This window comes from Rhinoraja longicauda, chromosome 14, assembly GCF_053455715.1.
Source record: "Rhinoraja longicauda isolate Sanriku21f chromosome 14, sRhiLon1.1, whole genome shotgun sequence".
Taxonomy (NCBI): domain Eukaryota; kingdom Metazoa; phylum Chordata; class Chondrichthyes; order Rajiformes; family Arhynchobatidae; genus Rhinoraja; species Rhinoraja longicauda.
Genome location: NC_135966.1, coordinates 11,915,278 through 11,935,441, shown reverse-complemented (window position 1 = coordinate 11,935,441; position 20,164 = coordinate 11,915,278). Strand labels below are relative to the sequence as shown.

The following is a 20,164-nucleotide window of genomic DNA, read 5'->3' as shown; positions in this document are numbered from 1 at the left end:
CTTGACAGTGCATGTCAGAGCAAAAACCAAGCCATGAAGACAAAGGAATTGTCCGTAGACCTCCGAGACAGGATTGTGTCAAGACACAGATCTGGGGAAGGTATAAAACAATTTCTGCAGCATTGCAGATCCCAAAGAGCACAGTGGCCTCTGTCATTCTTAAATGGAAGAACTTTGAAACTACCAGGACTCTTCATAGATCTGGCCTCCTGGCCAAACTGAGCAATCGGGGGAGAAGGGCGTTGGTCAGGGAGGTGACCATGAACCGATGGTCTCCCTGACAGAGCTCCAGAGTTCCTCTGTGGAGATGGGAGAAACCTCCAGAAGGACAACTATATCTGCAGCACTCCATCAATCAGGCCTTTATGGTAGTGGCCAGATGGAAGCCACTCCTCAGTAAAAGGCACGTGATAGCCAAAAGGCACCTAAAGGACTCTCAGACCATGAGAAACAAGATTCTCTGGTCTGATGAAACCAAGATTGAACTCTTAGACCTGAATGCCAAGCGTTAATTACTTTGCAAAAATTTCTAAACACCTGTTTTCACTTTTTTATTATGGGATATTGTGTGTAGATTGATGATAAAAAAAAAGAATTTAATCCATTTAAAAATAAGGCTGTAACATAACAAAATGTGGAAAAAGTGAAGGGATCTGAATACTTTCTGAATGCACTGTAAACTAGTCCCATATGCCTGCATTTGGCCCGTGTCCCTCTAAACCTTTCTTATCCAGGTACCTGTCCACGTGTCTTTTAAATGCGGTTATAGTATCTGCCTCAACTACTTCCTCTGGCAGGTCATTCCATATGCTCACCACCCTCTGAGTGAAAAAGTTGCCCCTCAGGTCTCTATTAAATCTTTTCCATCTTACTTTAAGCTTATGTCCTCTGTTTCTTGATTCCCCTATTTGTGTAAAAGACTCTGTGTATTAACCTATCAATTCCCTTTATGATTTTATACACCGTTACAAGATCACCCCTTAGTCTCCTGGTCTCCAAGGACTAAAGTCCTAGCTTGCTCAATCCCTCCCTATTACTTAGGCGCTCGAGTCCTGGCAACGTCCTTATGCTCAGCATGAAAATAGATATAGCCAAAAATGCTCAATCATTGGGGACTTTAGGAAGGAAAAGTGAAGTGAAGAATCACTGATGAATTATATTTGATAATTATGACTTGGGGAGACAACCAAGTAGGCATGACTAATTTTTACGTTATTTTTAAATGGAATTTGAAAAAAAAAATTCTGTACCTGTGAGCTACATAGCTTGTCATTTTCCTTTTTCCCTAGTCACCATCTCACCCTGGCTCAAAAGCCAATCTGAAGTTGGCAATTTGTAACTCCTACAATCATGTTGGTGGGATGTGAGTGAAATGTAAGAAACAGAGAGAAAGTGTAGATTCAATATGCTGACTTTCTTCCTTCATTGCTGTATCATTTCATAATTCCATAAAGATTGGGTTTGGGAGTGAGGGCAGTATACTAAATATTGCAAAAGTCCCTGCTATTTACCTTTTAAAGTTGCCTTTAACAAAGTGATTTATTTCAGGACATTATCCAAATGTTTATTGGTTAATTTCAAGCCACTTCTGTGATTCTGTGCGTCTACCTGATCTATTCCTCTCATGATTTTATGCACCTCAAAAAGTTCACCCCTCCTGCGCTCCAAAGGATAGTCCAATCCTGCTCAACCTCTCCCTATAGCTCAGTCCCACGAGCCCAGGCAGCATCCTCATAAATCTTCTCTGTACCCTTTCCAGCTTTTCTATAAGATGTTACCAGGAATTAAACACAATACTCTAAATGCGTCCTCACCAATGTCATATAACAGCAACATGACCATTCAACTTCTATACTCCATACTCTGACTGATGAAAGCCAATGTGCCAAAAGCCTTTTTGACCTCCTGCACTCCTAGATACCACACTCCCCAGAGCCTTAATTCTTAGACTGACACTGCCTCTATTTGCACCATAACATTAATTAGTTGGTGAAGCTGAGTTGCACTCTTCTACACTTGACGACTAGGTTGCGTCCACAATTGGCTTGCTCTGCCTGTTGCGCCAAGATGAAAAAAAATCTGTTCGTTTATAAAACATTTCCCCATGTCTCCAATCATTACATTTGTTACGTACTTTTCGTTCGGTGGTTTTCTCCTTCACTTAAGTTAGGTGCTATTCACAGACTCCGACATTCTGTTTGCTCTTGCGTGAAATATTACATCTTTAACTAGCACTGTGCTTAAGGCATTGTTCATTATTCTCCTCCACCAAGCATTCCCGCCCTTGCTTTGAAATTTTAATTTGTTTCCCCAAATAGTAATTCCTCCAACAAAAGCTGCATAATGATATTGGTTTAGTTTCCATCTGGCTATGGCTCTTCTTGAATGGAAAGACAGCCATATTTCATAATTGGCTGAGAGATTGTTATCTCTCACAAATGATTCCCAAATATTTCAGGACTTTGGTTTTGATACTGCATTCATAATTCAGTATTGTAATCCCACAAAAAATACCATAATTGAGAAGTTTTGGTTAGTTAACATATCTATTCACAGGATTAAAATGTCATGGTTAAAATTCAAAGGTTCACGATGCAGAAGCATTTTGCATTTGGCTTTCCCTTTGATCTGAATGGGGCTACTTTCAGGATGCCGGATCTTCTTTTGTTCTCATTAACCATGATGTCTAATAGCGTCACAGAGTGATACAGTGTGGAAACAGGCCCTTCGGCACAACTTGTCGACACCTGCCTGCATTTGGCGCACATCCCTCTAAACCGGTTCTACCCATGTATCTGTCTAATTGTTTCTTAAACATTGTAATAGTCCTCGCCTCAACTACCTCCTCTGGCAGCTTGTTCCATACACCCACCACCCTTTGTGAGAAAGATTTACCCCTCAGATTCCTATGAATTCTTTCCTCCTTCACCTCAAACCTATGTCCTCTGCCTCTCGATTCCGCCAATCTGGCCAAGAAGCTCTGTGCATCTAAACAATCTATTTTTCTCTTGATTTTATACACCTCGATAAGATAACCCCTCATCCTTCTGCGCGCCAAGGAATAGAGTCCTAGCCTGCTCAGCTTCTCCCTATAGCTCAGACTCTCGAATCCTGGCAACATCCTCATAAATCTTCTCTGTACCCTTTCCAACGATCGTGTCAAGTCAAGTCAATTTTATTTGTATAGCACATTGAAACACAACCCATGTTGACCAAAGTGCTGTACATCTGTGCAGGTACTAAAAAAGAACATACAATAGCACACACAGACATAAACAGTTTACTGTGTGTTACGTGTGCTCAAGTTTGAAATGAGTGTAAATGTCTGATGTGAAATCAATCTTCTTGACTGTTTTTTGACATTGCTTTTATTATTCATTCAAATTCCTTTCCATCCTCATCAAGAGTAAAAGAATGAAGTAAATTTACTCCTCTCAACAACATGGCCAGAATTTAAACATATTAATATTAATAAGCATATTATTTTTGAAAGGTGCCACTGCCTCTCTCATCCACAGCACATCAGTGGGACAGATTTACAGCAAACACATTTCCATGAAATATTTTTGTTTGTGAGATGTTATCCAGATACTGTAGAGATCAGAAAGCAAAATGAATAAAGTAGCTGTAACCACCAAAGTTTTGTCATTAAAGTTTAATTCATATAAATATTTACAGCAATCATTTACTTATTTTTGCCTTAAAGCAGACTGAGGAGCCATGTACTGCTTTCTTTCTGAGTTTTGAAAGTGTTAGTTAGCAGGTTGAAAATATTTGTAATAAAAAGTGCACACTCCTTTACCGCAGAAAGGCGAAAATAGTGCAGTGAGACACCAAATGAATTAATGCCATCTAATTGATCCTGCACTTTCTTTTATTTTCTGTACTATGTAATTAATGCCAATAAATACACGTGGTATTGTTTTTGCAGAATCATCATTCAATCCCATTGTTAATTTTGGGAGAAATCTTAGTTTTATTAACTACTTTATTCTTTTCTTTAAAGCAAAATCGCTTCAGGAGTTTGCAGGAGTTCTAAAAAACCTAGAGGATGAGCGAGGACGTTTGGTGAGTGGTATTTTGATTAGTATTTTGTAACTATGGTCCATTCTGAAAAGAGACTAAAAAAGCTGAAATAATTGCGAAATGTTGTAAGGGCAATATAAAATGTACTATTTAAATGTTTAAAGTAACAGGAGAATAGGGACCATTGTGGAAAAAAGTGTTCCAGTTGAGTGACTGGTGCAATTATGCCCTCTTCTGGATATGTTGAAAATATATGCTTGAACTCTAATGTTTAAATCATCTGATTTAGGTTGAAATATTTTCATTAAAAATGTACATTTTAAGTTTTATCTTGATGTAGGATCAATTATATGGGTGGATGGGTCCAGAAGGTGTGGTTGCTGCATCAATTTTTTTGCGATGACTCCCTGGAGCAATATTCTTTGCTAAACTCCTGCCATCTACATTGTGCAGAGTGGAGCATGAATGAGATCAATCACCTTTGTGGAACTGGTGTTGGTATTGGAAATTGCAATATGAGAGAAAGGTTTGCATTGGGTAAGATGGTTGAGAAATTGAATTGTTCATGAAAGGACAGGCGGGTGTCATTCAAGCAGATGATTGATGGGGGGGCATCAGATAAATGGAAGATTAGCTGGTTGGACTGGATCAAAGGGAGAGCCGGTGAGTTTTGTAGTGGGAGCAAATCGCTCAGAAAAAACTTTTGTGAATAATCTACCTGGAGGAAGTGGCATAAGTGATGTATCCCTTCGTTATCTCACCTCCTCCCCAGTCAACAATGGGCCATTATGGGCTCCATCCTTCCTTGGTCGTCTGTTACCGGCCCTTCTTTGTTGCTTTGCCTCCAGTTCCCTCCTCTACATTCAGTCTGAAGAAGGGTCCCAACCCAAAACATCACCCATCCTTTCTCTTCAGAGATGCTGCCTGACCCGCTCAGTGACTCCAGCACTTTGTGTCTATCAGTGGCATAAGTAAAGTGTGGTATCATTTAAGTAATGCTAAAGCAGGCTTTGCAGTTAAAGATTACTGGAGTCTTTCAAGTCTGCCCATTTGGAGGTTTTGTGTCACAACTGAGTTGTCCAAGTGACATTAGCATTGCATGCTATTTGACGCTGTGCATCATATGATTGGAGGGTCTGAACCAAGACTTTGAACACTTACCACTGTTCTGATTAAACTTTTGATAATATTCTATCATCTAGCACACTTAAGTTATATGATAGAATTTCTTGGCCGTTGCTTGTATTTTCTGTATTAATACTGACATATAACTCTTTGAAATGTATTCTTTACCCTCAGACCATTACACAAGTATAATGAACTAACATGGCCCATCTACAAAGGGAACTGGCTAGATTAAATGGACATCAGATTCAATAGAGCCCATATTTTTATTCATTGGAATCATAATGGTTGAAGGAGAAGGGTGACAACTTCCTCCAAGGCAGCCAAGGAAGGGCAGGAAATGCAGATTGGCAGTAATTCAGCTTGCAAGACTTAAACTTAATACTAGTTCTTGATTCCACTTCTTAAAGCTATGAATAAAGGTTTTATTGTAGTTGTGACCTGTGAAAAAGGATGGAATCCTTCTGAAAAATAAATGGAGAAGTACAGTGCTATATCTGAATTTGGATTGTCTTTGATCTTTGATTTCAGAAAGCTGGAAAAAATGTTTTGCTTTTGATCAGTTTTCAAAGCTTAACGTCAGAAACAAATGCTGTGAATGTATTTGCACCAGCTTTAAGTAAACATATTAGGGAAAGGAAATTTTTCATATACTCATGTTAAGTTTCTCTTTTTTAAATTTCCATTTCTAATGTTGATTTATTTTCATATCAGATTGAGAATGCGGGTGATGTCCTCATCAGTCCATTGGAAAAATTTCGGAAGGACCAGATTGGAGCCTCTAAAGTAATTTGCCCAATTTTTGACTTTGTTTCTTCATCCTCCTTCCACTTTCCCAATTTATTGTGCACTTCTCCTTTTTCATTCTTTTTTACTTCCAAAACCTCTTCTCCAAATATAATTGAGATTGGCTTGTAAGACGTACACTTCCGTTGTATTAGTCGCTTCCTCTGGCAAGTTTGTTCACTTTCTTATCAGGTTGCCAAATGCCACGTTGCAGCTGAATCTCTTTAGGAGCTTAATCGTTGTCCAGTTATTGTGTTATATATTTAGCCAAGATAAATGTATTGTCAGTTTTTATTTGCCTCATTTATGGCAATCGTAAATATACAAAATTATTAAATGAGAAATAAGTAGCTTCATTGTGATTGTATAAAATTTGCCAGGCAGTCTTTTTTTGGAAATGTTTTTGTCTGCAGACAATAAATCTATCTGATTCATTAGGGTTATAATTATAGGAAAGGTATTAATATGTATGAACAATTTTGACATTAAACACTCCATTTGACAATAAGACTGTTCAATTTCAATTCCATTTTAACTAAGTTTTGCTGGTTCAGCCTAAAACTTCTACTTCTACAGAAACTTTGTCCATACCATTTAACTAATTAGTAGTGCTTGGGCTTACTATTTGCTGCCACTGTATCGCTGCGATTCCCTTGCTTCCAGCTAAACTTTCACTACATGCCATTCCTGGAATTCCTCCCGGAATTGCCTCAATCATTGCTGCCTGAAGTTAAAGTGTGCAGACTTATCTATTCAAGTTTTGGAAGGGTTTCTGCTTAAGCAACCAACATTTTTCAAAGTTCTCTGCAACTTCGTAACCCTGTGTAAATAAAAATACATATTTTTACATGTATTCTGTAAATCCTATAGTAATTTCCCCTGTTGTGATGTTTATAACTTCTGGAAATCGTCCATTTCTGTGTACCATGGCTATTTCATTCAGAAGTTTTTGAACTATCATATCAAATCCCCTCTTAATCTCTTTCCATGTAAAAAGCATGAACTGAACTCTCTTGCCTGATTATTTGTAGGATCCAGCTGGTAAATTGAAATGTTTTATTTTTACTCATCTTTCCATTGTGTAGGAGGCAAAGAAGAAATATGATAAGGAAACAGAAAAGTACTGCAGTGTATTGGAAAAACATTTAAATCTGTCATCAAAGAAAAAGGATTCTCATCTTCAGGAGGTAATTATAGTTTACCTATAGGCTTGAGAGTCCAGATGGCCTGCTCCTGCTCCTATTTCATTGTACATGTTCTTGATATTCGGGAAATCTATGCAGACAATGATCATAGATACTGTTATCAGCCATACTCACTTATGCACTCATTTTGTCTCTGTTGGTAGATACTGCAACTTTATCTCGCATAGTGCTAAATTGAGAAAGACAGGTCTTTTCTCTTTTTTAAAGGATGGATTGACTTATTTGGAAACAAATGATTTCTTTATGTACAACACTATTATTTATTATCAGAGCTAAATTAGTTTGCTTTTCATACATGTTGAATGCTATTTTGGTTTCTGAAAAGAGTTTTTCTTATAGGCAGACAGTCAAGTAGATGCCGTCCGTCAACATTTCTACGAGGTGTCACTGGAATATGTATTGAAAGTTCATGAGGTCCAAGAGCGAAAGATGTTTGAGTTTGTGGAACCAGTAGGTGAACATTTGAAATCAAACTGCATCACAGCACGTAGTCTAGGTTTTATATATCTTAAATGACTGTGCTCTAGGTTGCTAATTCTCTAATTATTTGGTTATAATGAGTGCTCCACATTTGAATGCTAGCTTAATAGCCATATTTTAATTCCCATTAATTTGCTCTTTGTTTATCCACATTTTTCACAGCAAATGTCTTACACAGACCAAACATTTATCTACTTTTATTGCTTTGAGATCCCTAATTAGGAATTGTGTAAAAATCGAATCTCGCCATTGAGAATCCAATGGTTTTTTCAATCTTGGTAATTACATTTAAGTTTTTATTCCAATTAAGCTTTCAGGCATGTGTGCTTCAGTTTAATGAGTCAGTGAATTTGAAGCACACTGTCAAATGTGGCTGACTGGTTACTGAGGCTCCCAAGTAAGAGGTTGTAGATGATAACGAAAATTACATTTTTATGACACTGAAATATTTTGTAATTTTTCTTTTATAGTTGCTTGCATTCTTACAAGGACTCTTTACATTTTATCATCATGGTTATGAACTGGCAAAAGACTTTGGACATTTTAAAACTCAGCTTCAGATCAGCATTCAGAACGTAAGTAGGGGCACATTTACCATAATCCACATAAGAGTTGGAAGAAATTTTTACTTTGTTTTTACAAACAATTGGTTTAATATTACAACAATTATATCTTCATTCATATGAATGGTTCAAATGAACCATAGCTTTTGCAACAAGTAAAATAATGGCGAAGAATGCTCCACATATCACTTGGGTTTGCTTGGTAAAGAAAGAAGGAAAAAATCAACATATCCTTTAATCTTTCAAATGATACAAGATTTTCCAGTGTAGTAAAAAAAGTTTCTTAGTGCTTTTGGAAGCATTTTGCCAGCTATAGGGAGAAAAATCTAAACCATTGCATGTGAAGCAGAATGATTTCACAAAGTGTAATGCAATTCTTACGTGACTGAAAGTCTCGCTGGATGCCATTTCGTTTTACATGTTACACAAAGCAATCTTTTCTTGTTACTGACAAGTTAATAGTTGACTTCAGGCATCTTTTCTCTTAGTCCTTAACCTTTTCAACCCTATTTAACTATTTTAACACCATTTATAGCACAAACTGTTTTTTTCTTATATGTGTGTGCAGTATTTGTTTTGTCACTATTAAATTTCACTTTGTTTATTGTATTCATATCATATCATCATATATCTACAGCCGGAAACAGGCCTTTTCGGCCCTCCAAGTCCGTGCCGCCCAGTGATCCCCGTACATTAACACTATCCTACACCCACTAGGGACAATTTTTACATTTACCCAGCCAATTAACCTACATACCTGTACGTCTTTGGAGTATTGCTGGCTTAATTTTTTTAAATTATCTTTTGTTGTATTTGCTGCCCTCTCTGCCTTGATTTTATTGACTTGTTTAATGTGGCTTTAACTTGGCTAGTTTGTTCCTCATTTCTGAGTTTAAGTTATTGATGGAAATTTTGAAACAGCAAAGATTCCAGTGCTGACTATCACTCAGTATTGTAATTGCACCCAGCCTTAACTTCCAATAAGAATGTTATTGCATCTAACAATTGTGTCTATCCTATTGTGATGACTGCTGCATCTATTTACAGACACGGGACCGGTTTGAGGGTACACGATCTGAAGTTGAATCACTAATGAAGAAAATGAAGGAGGACCCTCAAGAACATCAGAGTATCAGCCCTTACTCAATGGAAGGTTATCTTTTCATACAGAAAAAAAGTATGGATACATAGTTATTACTAAATTTGCATAATCGTTGCTTTGAAAATTCTTGAGAAATTGCAAAGGAAATTGCATTGCTCTGTATGGAAGTATTTTCTAAATATTTTCCTTTCTAGGTCCTTTTGGATCCAGTTGGGTGAAGCACTACTGCACTTATCAAAAAGAGTCAAAACAAGTTACCATGGTGCCATTTGACCAAAAAACCGGAGGAAAGATAGTAAGTTTTTCTTCAATTGGAGTGCACTGTTCTGGCAGTGTAACTTTCCATGGCAGAAATCATCTTCTTTTGGTCTAAGTAAAACATTGACATTTCAGCAACAGAATTAAAGAACTGTCTCTAATTAATCTTGGTAGAATGCCATCTGCAAGACCGATTGTTATTGATCGTATAACTTAAACTTGCTTTGTCAAACATTTACAAGAGCAAGTTCTTTAACGACAACAAATTCTTCTCGTTGATTTTATTAACTTTATCACTAACTTCCATCTTGCCCTCAAATCCACGTGAACCTCTCTTCCACTTTCTTGATCCCCTGAGGGGACAGATTATTGATTGACATCTGCTCTAAACCCACTGACTCCCACAGTCATCCCAATCTGCCTCTCCCAATCTGCCTCTTACAAAGATAACATCCCCTATTCTCAATTTCTCTGTCTCCGCTCCCAAAATGAAGTTTTCCATTCTAGGACATACAAGATGTTTTCTTTCTTTAGTAAACGTGCTTTTCCTTCTGGTGTCATAGATGGGTCCTTCACCCACATCAGCTCTCTGTCCAGTAGTTCTTCTCTCCCTTCCCCTCCACCCTAGATAGAACAGTTGCCCTGATCTTTGCCTTTCACTCCACCAACCTCTGTATCCAACACATCATTATCATATCATATCATATCATATATATACAGCTGGAAACAGGCCTTTTCGGCCCACCCAGTCCGTGCCGCCCAGCGATCCCCGCACATTAACACTATCCTACACCCACTAGGGACAATTTTTACATTTACCCAGCCAATTTACCTACATACCTACATTCTCCAACACGATTCCACCACTAGTGGCATCTTCCCATTCTCACTCCTATTTGCTGTCAGCAGAGACCTCTCCCTCTGCAACTCATTTGTTCACTCATCCCTTCCCACCCAAACAGCCCCCTCCATTTTCTGTAACTGCAAGAGATGTAATATCTGTCTCTATACCTCCTCCCTCACTTCCATCCAGGGGCCCCAGCAGTCCTTCCTGGTGAGACAGTTCACAAGCACCTCTGCAAACCTCATCTACTGCAGTCAATGCTCCCGATGCTGCCTTGTTTACATCGGCACGATCAAGCATATATTAGGTGACCTCTTTGTTGAACACTTCCACTTGGTCCACTAAGCCTGCTGGATCTCTTGGAAGATAACCATTTTAAATCCCCTTCCCATTCTAATCTTTCTGTCCTGGCCTCTTCCATTGCCAGATTTAGTCCACACACAAATTGAAGGAACAACATCTAATATTCCGCTTGGGTAACTTACAGTCCAACGGTGTGAACATTGTTCTACAGTTTTAAGTAAATAACCTAACCCCCCCCTCCCTGCACAACCTTCTCCCCCTTGCTCCACTTGGATGCACACCCATTTCTCCCTTTCCCCAGCCTCTATCCCCTTCCTTATCTCACACTTTTTGTGTCTGACCTTTGTCCAAAAACCTCCTGTCACCTGCATCTACCTATCACCCAACTTTCTGCCCTGACTACAATCAGTCTGAAGAAGGGTCAGACTTGAAATGTTGCCTATACATGTTCTCCAAAGATACTCCTGACCTGCTGAGCTACTCCAGTATTTTGTGCCTTTTTTTATAAACCAGCATATGTAATTCCTTGTGTGTGACTTTTGGCAGTATATTGATAATAAGTGCACAATTGAGGTACTGAATAATAGATAAATATTATCCAAAACTCCAAGGTTAACTTCACTGTTCTTTTTTGAAAATAATATTTGTTATATCCATCTGTGAGAACAGATGGAACCTTAGTTTTACATCTCATCTGTAAAACAATGCCTTTGCCATTTCCTCACTACTGTAGTAAAGTAACAGCTTGGATTTTTGAATACAAATCTCCAGAGTATATTTTGAACCTATAACCTTCTGTCAGAAGCAGAATACTACCAGCTGAGCCACAGCTGACAATCTAACATAGTTTCACAAACTATAGTTAAAACCTTTTTTTAACATTTTCTGCTCGAGTGAAAATTGTCCCATTCTTTGAGTTCTTCATTCTTGAATCCTTCTCATAAGCCATAAATGTGGCCTGTCACTGGTTATAATTACTAAAGTTGCATGCAATATCTAATTAATGGAATCAATAAATTGTAAATCAAATAGGCTCTAGCTCACAAATCAAATTATTGCACAGTAACAGTCATAAAACAATTAGAATCTAATCCTGAATTATGTGGTTAAAACAATAGAGCACAAGTCAGGAAATTATTATCAAGATGCTTAATTCCCTAGTCAGATTGCAGCATGATTACCATTTCCGTTCTGGTTGCCAAGACGCACAGGAATTATTCACATGCTGGAGTCATTGTAAAGGAATATAATGAAGCCAATAACCAGTGTCAAAGGACTGAGTTGTGAGGGCAAAAGGGAGAAATTAAGTTTTAAGCTTGCAAGGAGGTATTAAAATTAACATTTGTGAATGGTATTTAAGATAATTCAGAGATTGTTATTTTAGCAGAGTATTTTACTTTAGTAACTATTTGGTACTTCTGTTTGTGAAAATGAGTACCAGATGAACAAAAACTAAATATTATTAATGCAGAAAATTTGAAATGAAAGCAGAACACATTGAAGAACGTGGTAGGTCCTATCGGGTCTGAGCTTTAACATTTTGGGGTTGTGACCTGAAACATTGACATGTTTTCTCTCTGCACAGATGCTACTCGGCCTGTTATATATTTCCAGCACATTATGTTTTTCTAACACTAATTTATTTTCAGGATAAATATACTCCCATCACTTTTTCATCTTTCTCCATTCCTTAAGTTTAATAGCTGATCCATGTTCTTAACTTTATCATCCCTCTGTTCTCATTGTTTCCCAATTTGGAATGGTATCATTAGTAGATTTTAAAATATAAATACCAGAATTATCTTCCACAGTCCTGTGAATGTTTCATACAGATGCGACCGCGGAAAGATCCCTGTAGGATGGGAATGGTCAGGGAGGTGGAAAGTAGTGATTATTTATTGTTATTTCTTTGGCCACTGTTTCAACTAAATTGGCTAGTTTTATATCCTGATTATGGAATTAAAGTTTTTTAAAAAATCCTTATCTACAAAAAGAGTGCCATAGTTAAATAGGCACCAGAAGCATGTGTCAGGGTGTCAGGGACATCACTGGCTACAAGAGCAACCCTGCCTGCCCCCACAGCGATATCACACTAACCAACGAGCTAAACACCTTCTTTGCCCGCTTCGAAACTGGCAACACCACCTTGAGTGGAAGAACCCCAGCCGAGGCGGAGGGACAGGTCTTGCAACTGAGCATACAGGATGTACAGCGCGCTCTGCAAAGGGTCAACCCACGCAAGGCTGCAGGCCTGGATGGAGTTCAAGGAAGGGTACTTAGGGACTGTGCTGAACAGCTGGCTGAGGTATTCACCAGGATCTTTAACCTGTCATTATCTCTGGCTACGGTCCCCAAGTGCCTGAAGTTGGCTACCATAGTGCCGGTGTCGAAAAAAGCAAAGATCACCAACCTGAACGACTACTGTCCGGTTGCCCTAACTCCTATAGTCATGAAGTGCTTTGAAAGGCTGGTCCTCTCACACATCAAATCCAGCATCCCTGCCTCACTGGACCCACATTAATTTGCATACAGTGCAAACAGATCCACAGAGGACGCCATCTCTCTGGCTCTTCACACTGTCCTGACTCACCTGGAGAGACAGGGCACGTACGTGAGGATGCTATTCATTGACTATAGCTCTGCCTTCAACACGGTCATCCCCACCAAGCTCATCACCAAACTCCACCAGCTAGGCCTCAGCTCGTCGTTATGAGACTGGATCCTGGACTTCCTGCTGGAGCGATTGCAGGCAGTGAGAATGGGCCGGCACCTGTCCTCCACTATCACCCTGAGTACCGGCACACCACAGGGCTGTGTTCTGAGCCCCATGCTCTACTCCCTATTCACACACGACTGTGTTCCTGCACCAACACCATTGTCAAGTTTGCAGACGACACAACGGTGATCGGGCTGATCACCAACGGTGATGAAACAAAATACAGAGCGGAGGTGCAGAACCTGGCGGACTGGTGCTCTGATAACAACCTGTCCCTAAATACCACCAAGACCAAGGAGCTGATCATCAACTTCCATAGGTCACACAACGGGGAATATGCCCCGATCTTTATCAACGGGGACAGTGTGGAGAGAGTGTCCAGCTTCAAGTTTCTGGGCACTCACATTTCGGAGGACCTAACATGGTCCAATAACACTGCTGTGCTGGTCAAGAAGGCACAGCAAAGACTGTTCTACCTAAGAACACTGAAAAAATCTGGTCTGCCCCAACAGCTGCTGACGGCCTTCTACCGCTGCACCATAGAGAGCAGCCTAACACATGGCATCCCTGTGTGGTACCTCAGCTGCACGGAGGCAGAGAGGAAAGCTCTTCAGCGGGTAGTCCATAGAGCTCAGAGGACCATCGGAACACAGCTACCAGCCTTGGAGGGCATCTACAACACACGATGCCTCAGAAAAGCCACCAGCATCCACAAAGACTATTCACACCCCTGCAACAGTCTGTTTGAACTTCTACCATCGGGCAGACGATACAAGGCCTTCTACGCCCTCACCTCCAGACTCAGGAACAGCTTCATCCCCAGGGCCATAGCTGCTATGAACCGGTGCTGCTGAGCCGGATGGTCACATCGCACAGTGAACTGGCACAGATCTACTTGCACTTTATTCTGTTTTAAAACTGTTGTCATTTGTTTCATTGGGTTGTTTAAATTAATACTGACTAGCTAATTAATTTATTGCATCGTATGGGAGGCGCATTCCCAATCTCGTTTACCCCTGTACAATGACAATAAAGACATATTGTATTGTATTGTATTGTATAGCTCTATGGCTATCATAATCATAATCTAGAAAATGGCCCCATCATAATCTAGAAAATGGCTCTGTGAATATTGGTGATATGTTCATCTTCCTTGTGTATATTACTAGTGGAGCTTGAAAACAGGTCTGTAGATTCAGAATTCTTTGGCAGGTCGTGAAAAGTATTTTCATTATACTGAAAGGAATTGATGTAGCCTTTCTTACTTCTTAGGCCCCCTCGGTCATGGCTGACCATGGGTGATGCATCCTAGTTGGCTGCTTGCTCTACACTTCGGCCAGAGCAGCTTAGCCTGTAGCTGAAGAGACCAATGCGGGAGTGACAGTCTCTGTCGCAAAGGTCACATTTGTGTGTGGTCTCTGGTTTGTTGAAGTTGCTGCGCCCCTTTCTGCGAGCTCGCTTTTCTGCCGCTGCATTCATCAGTTTCTCTTCCCCCGTTTTGAGATGTTGGTTCAGGGCACCTCTCCACCTCGTACGGTCAGCTGCAAGGCTCTCCCAGGACTCCACATCGATGTCGAGTGCCTTCAAATCTCTCTTGCAGACATCCTTGTAACGTAGCTGGAGGCGGCCGATGGTTCTCCTCCCAGATGTTAGCTCTTCATAGAGGATGTCTTTTGGAATACAGTCATCCTCCATGCGGTGGACATGGCCCAGCCACCGCAGCCTGCGGTGTACATACTCGGAAGGCCAGCGAGAGACAGAATCTCGGCGTTGGACACTCTGTCTTGCCAGGATATACCCAGGATACGGCGGGTGCTTCTAAGGTGGAAGATGTTGAGTCTTCTCTCCAGTCTGGCATTTGTAGTCCATGTCTCACTGCCATACAGCAGTGTGCTGTTGACACAGGCGTTGTAGACTGCTTTTTTTGTCTTCGCTGTCAGCTTTGGATTGGTCCACACTCGAGTTGTGAGGCGAGCGAGAGTTGTAGCTGCCTTCCCGATCCTCTTGTCAATCTCTGTGTCCAAGGAGAGGTTGTCAGTGATGGTGGAGCCGAGGTACGTGAACTGATGGACGGCATCGAGTTCGTAGTCGTCGATGGTGATGACAGGCGGTGCCTCTGTATCCTGTCCCAGGACGTTCGTCTTCTTCAGGCTGATGGTCAGCCCAAAGTCCTTGCAAGCCCGATAGAAGCGGTCCATCAGTGACTGTAGTTCCTGCTGGGTGTGGGACACAACTGCTGCGTCATCGGCAAACAACATGTCTCTGATGAGAGCTTCAAGTACTTTTTTCTTGGCTCGGAGGCAGGTGAGGTTGAAGAACCTGCCGTCTGATCTAGTACGCAGGTAGATCCCCTCTGTTGCGGTGCCGAAGGCCTGTTTCAGGAGCAGAGCGAAGAAAATCCCAAAGAGTGTGGGAGCGAGGACGCAGCCTTGTTTGACACCACTGCGAATGCCGAAGGGCTCCGAGAAACTGCCATTGAACTGCACTGTCCCCTTCGTGTTGATGTGGAAGGATTCTATCATGCTCTGCCGTTTTGGTGGGCAGCCGATCTTTGGGAGAGCTTTGAATAGGCCATCTCTGCTGACGAAATCGAACGCCTTGGTGAGGTCAATGAAAACAATATACAGGGGCATCCGCTGTTCTCTGCACTTCTCCTGGAGCTGGCGAAGGGAGAAGACCATGTCTACTGTTGACCTTCCAGCTCGGAAACCGCACTGTGACTCTGGGTAGACACGTTCTTCCAGCTTCTGCAGGCGGATCAAGATGACCCGAGCAAGGAACTTGCCGACGATGTTAAGGAGGGAGATGCCTCTGTAGTTGCTGTAGTCGCTTCTCTCGCCCTTGTTCTTGTAGAGGGTAATGATCGTGGCATCCCTCATGTCCTGCGGTACAGCTCCTTCTTGCCATCACTGGCAGAGGACTTCATGCAAAGGAAGCAGTAAGGTAGTCTTGCAGTGCTTGATCAGGTCAGGGGGAATCCCGTCGCTGCCTGGGGCCTTGCCTGAGGCCAGGCTGTCAATGGCCTTGCTGAGCTATTCTACTGTTGGCTCTCCATCTAACTCATCCATGGTCGGCAGGCACTCGATGGTGTCAAGGGCTGAGGAGGACACAGTGTTCTCTCTCGAGCAGAGGTTGGAGTAGTGTTCCACCCGTCTCTCCATCTGCTGGCATTTGTCTGTGATTACTTCCCCAGTGGAGGATTTGAGGGGGGCTGTCTTGCTCTGGACTGGTCCTAGTGCTTTCTTAATGCCATTGTACATTCCCCTGATGTTCCCTGTTATGGCGGCCGTCTGGATGTTCTTACTGAGCTGTGTCTAGCACACTTTGGCGCAACGCCTAGCTGTCTGCTGAGCCTTGCTCCTGGCAGCCCTGAGGATCTGCAGGTTCTTCTCGTTGGCTGACCGCTTGTACTCGGCTTGGGCGGCACCCTTGGCTTCAATGATGGGAGTCATCTCAGTCGACTTGGCCTCAAACCAGTCGTGTGTCTTTGAGATCTTCTTCCCAAAGCTAGCCAAGGCTGTGCGGTGTATGGTGTCCCGCAGAGTTTCCCAGTTCTCTGTTGCAGAGTCTCCAGGACGCGAAGTGCCAAGTTCTCTCTCAAAAGCCTCTGCAAATTGTTGCACGAGGTTTGGATGGGGCATCTTGCTGACATCGATGCGGGGTTTCCCTGCTTCTTGGTACAGTAGAACCTCTTTGGTTGCAGCCTGATCTTGCAACACACCAAGGAGTGGTCTGTGTCGCAGTCCGCACTGTGGTAGGAGCGTGTGTGAAGAACGTTCTTGAGGGCGGCACGTCTGACTAGGATCAGATCCAGTTGATGCCAGTGCTTTGAGCGTGGATGCCTCCAGGAAACCTTGTGCTGGGGCTTTGTCTGGAAGTACGAGTTGGCAATGCACAGGTCATGGTAAATGCACAGCTCGAACAGTCGCTATCCGTTCTCATTCATTTTGCCCACACCAAACTGCCCAAGGCATGAAGACCAAGATTCGTGGTCTGCGCCCACTCTGGCATTGAAGTCGCCCAAGAGAACAAGTTCTTCCTTGCTGGGGATGCTGCTGATGATGGATGCGAAGTGCTCGTAGAACTTGTCCTTTGTGTCTGATGTGGAGGACAGTGTCGGAGCATACATGCTGACAAGGGTGACTGGGCCTCCGGCGGTGTTGAGGCGGAGAGTCAGGAGTCCTTACTGCGAATGTAGCCTTTACTGTCCCAATTATCCACATTCAACATTTTGACCATTATGTTTATAGTTATCAGATACTTGAGTTTTCTGGTGGGTTCAGTTATGTTACAGTAAAGAATGAAATTAGTGTAAACAATATTCATGACATGTCTATCTTAAACAGAGTGCATTATGATATTACTTTGTAATGTACGTTTATTGCATCTGTTTAATAAAAATCTTAATTTGATTTAATATATTCAGCAGCAGCCCTGAGACATCCTATACCCATTGGCATTTATTCCTGTCCCTGTGCTGTTTTCGTGTATTTTTTAAAAGTAAATTTATGTGTCATTCATCAACTGACTCTGCATTTGCTTTTAACAGGGGGATGAAGAAATATTTATCCTCAAATCATGCATTAGAAGAAAAACTGACTCCATTGAGAAGAGGTTTTGTTTGGACATAGAAGGAGCAGACAGGTGAATTCATTGAGGGCATTGCATCTTTTGATTTGGAATGAAATTTCTACCCATCTAAGACCTATAGAAACATAGATCTATTTTATAAATATTCAGATCTAAACAATCAGTCCGGTCATGCTCATGTTTCTTTCAGATAATTGTTCTGGGGAATGCTGCATTTTATACTCTGTATCTTTTAAAAAGGCAAATTTCACTCGGAATGTTGACAAAATAGCTGCAATTATAGTTGCATCAATGTATTGTATTCATGGAGTTATACAATACAGTGATAGGCCCTTCAGCCCAGCATGTCCATTCTAACCATGAATTGCCTATTTATTCCACTCCCATTCACTAGCTGTTTGTCTGCAGCCTTCTATGTGTTGGTGATTGAAGTGCCTGCCCAATTATTACTTGTAAGCGTACTTGCTTCCATCACCCATCTACATTCCAAATTCCCATTCTTTGCATGACAATTGCCATTGAAAACATTAGAAAACTATAAGAATATTAAGCAACTTGATTCAGCAAGGCCCAGAAACAAATGTGCTCCTTAAAAGTCATTGGAAGGTTGTTGCTTGGTGCAGGAATTACCAATATAAGTTGTGGACCTAATGCAGCGAACATCTGTGGTGTTGAACGAAAATACGCTTTCTGGGGCTGAGACTGAATCTGTGGGGTGCTGGGGCAAGTGGTGAGGGAAGGTGGTCATTGATGAGGGAAGGTGAGAAGTCACAATCAGGGTATAGTTCAAAGTCAAGAGTGTTTTATTGTCATATGTCCCGAAACAGAACAATGAAATTCTTACTTGAAGCAGCACAACAGATATGTAAATATAGTACGCTGTAATACAATAAACACCGAAAACAATAGTTCAGTATATATGTACATAGAAAGCCGACAAATAAATAGACAATAATAGTGCAGAAATAATGTCCCCAGGTCTATATAGTTCGGAGTACAGGACCATTATTAGGGTCCAGTGCATTGGTAGACAAGGGCACTTGGAATTTGGCAACTGTGTGTTGGGACCAGAGAAGATGAGGTGATTGTGCTTTGAGCCATTTTTATGATGGGGTGGGTGAATGTGGGTAGCAACATTGATAATTTGTTTTCTGGGCAGTTTTAATGTAAATTAATGAGCCTTCCTAGTTGAGGTCCCAACATGGTTTCATGTTGGGTTCCACCTAAGCTTTTAATAACATTGTCATCTGGCAGTGTCTAGTAATGTTCTGTCCTGGAATAACATAAACAATTTAAACAGCACCTCATTTTATTTATTGGTTGGAGAGTTGGAAATCATTTTTGGCTCCGAGTTAAGGTTTGAAAACTGTTTTTCACTGTTAATTGCTTTGGACTAGATTGAATATATGCAAATGGATAGGCTGCTTTTCAACGTTCTCATAAGTTCAAAAGTTATAGGAGCAGAATTAGGCCATTCAGTCCATCGAGTCTACTTCATCATTAAATCATGGCTGATCTATCTTTCCCTCTCAACCCCATTCTTTTGCCTTCATTTTAGAAAGTAGTATTCCCAATTGGCCAGATTTCCTTTAATATTTTCAGTGAAGTAATATTTTATTGGAGAATCCAAATTGTATTCGCACGATTCGCGCAAATTAAATAATATAAGTTTAAGATGCATACAAAGTTGTTGCACTATCAGCATTTCACCCAAATTTAAATATTTTTCAGGCTGCTTCTTCATTCCTCCCTCCTTCTCTATATTACCATGCCATGATTTTTATTTGCATTAAAATAGATCCTGTGCCTCCGAGTGTTTTGGGATCTAGTGCACATGGTTTCTCGCTCAGAGGAAATTAAGTTTATTGAAATAAATAAATTGAATGGGTCTATCATGGTTATAATTTTTGATTCCATTATGTATTCTGCAGGGCAACCATAATCACCATGCAAGCACTCTCTGAGGAGGACAGGAGGCTGTGGATGGAAGCCATGGATGGCAGAGAACCTGTAAGCATGTCCATAATTATCATTGATGAACCAGGTCTAGAATTCTAGTTTGTTGCTTTTCAAACACATTGTTCTGTGTTTACAACCATCGATAACGGGTGTTAGGGGTTATGGGGAGAAGGCAGGAGAATCGGGTTGAGAGGGAAAGATAGATCA

The 20,164-nt window shown here is 41.1% G+C and overlaps 1 protein-coding gene across 2 annotated transcripts in view; it reads left to right on the top strand.

The window, feature by feature from the left end:
* The window catches only part of LOC144600054 (rho GTPase-activating protein 26-like), a 133,790-nt gene that overhangs the window by 41,420 nt on the left and 72,206 nt on the right, over positions 1-20,164 (top strand). For both annotated transcript variants that reach the window (XM_078411415.1, XM_078411416.1), the window contains exons 4-12: positions 4,007-4,068; positions 5,866-5,937; positions 7,023-7,124; positions 7,482-7,592; positions 8,093-8,197; positions 9,233-9,362; positions 9,482-9,582; positions 17,958-18,052; positions 19,930-20,008. In XM_078411415.1, coding sequence (XP_078267541.1) covers positions 4,007-4,068; positions 5,866-5,937; positions 7,023-7,124; positions 7,482-7,592; positions 8,093-8,197; positions 9,233-9,362; positions 9,482-9,582; positions 17,958-18,052; positions 19,930-20,008 — 857 coding nt within the window. The remainder of the gene's footprint in view (positions 1-4,006; positions 4,069-5,865; positions 5,938-7,022; positions 7,125-7,481; positions 7,593-8,092; positions 8,198-9,232; positions 9,363-9,481; positions 9,583-17,957; positions 18,053-19,929; positions 20,009-20,164) is intronic.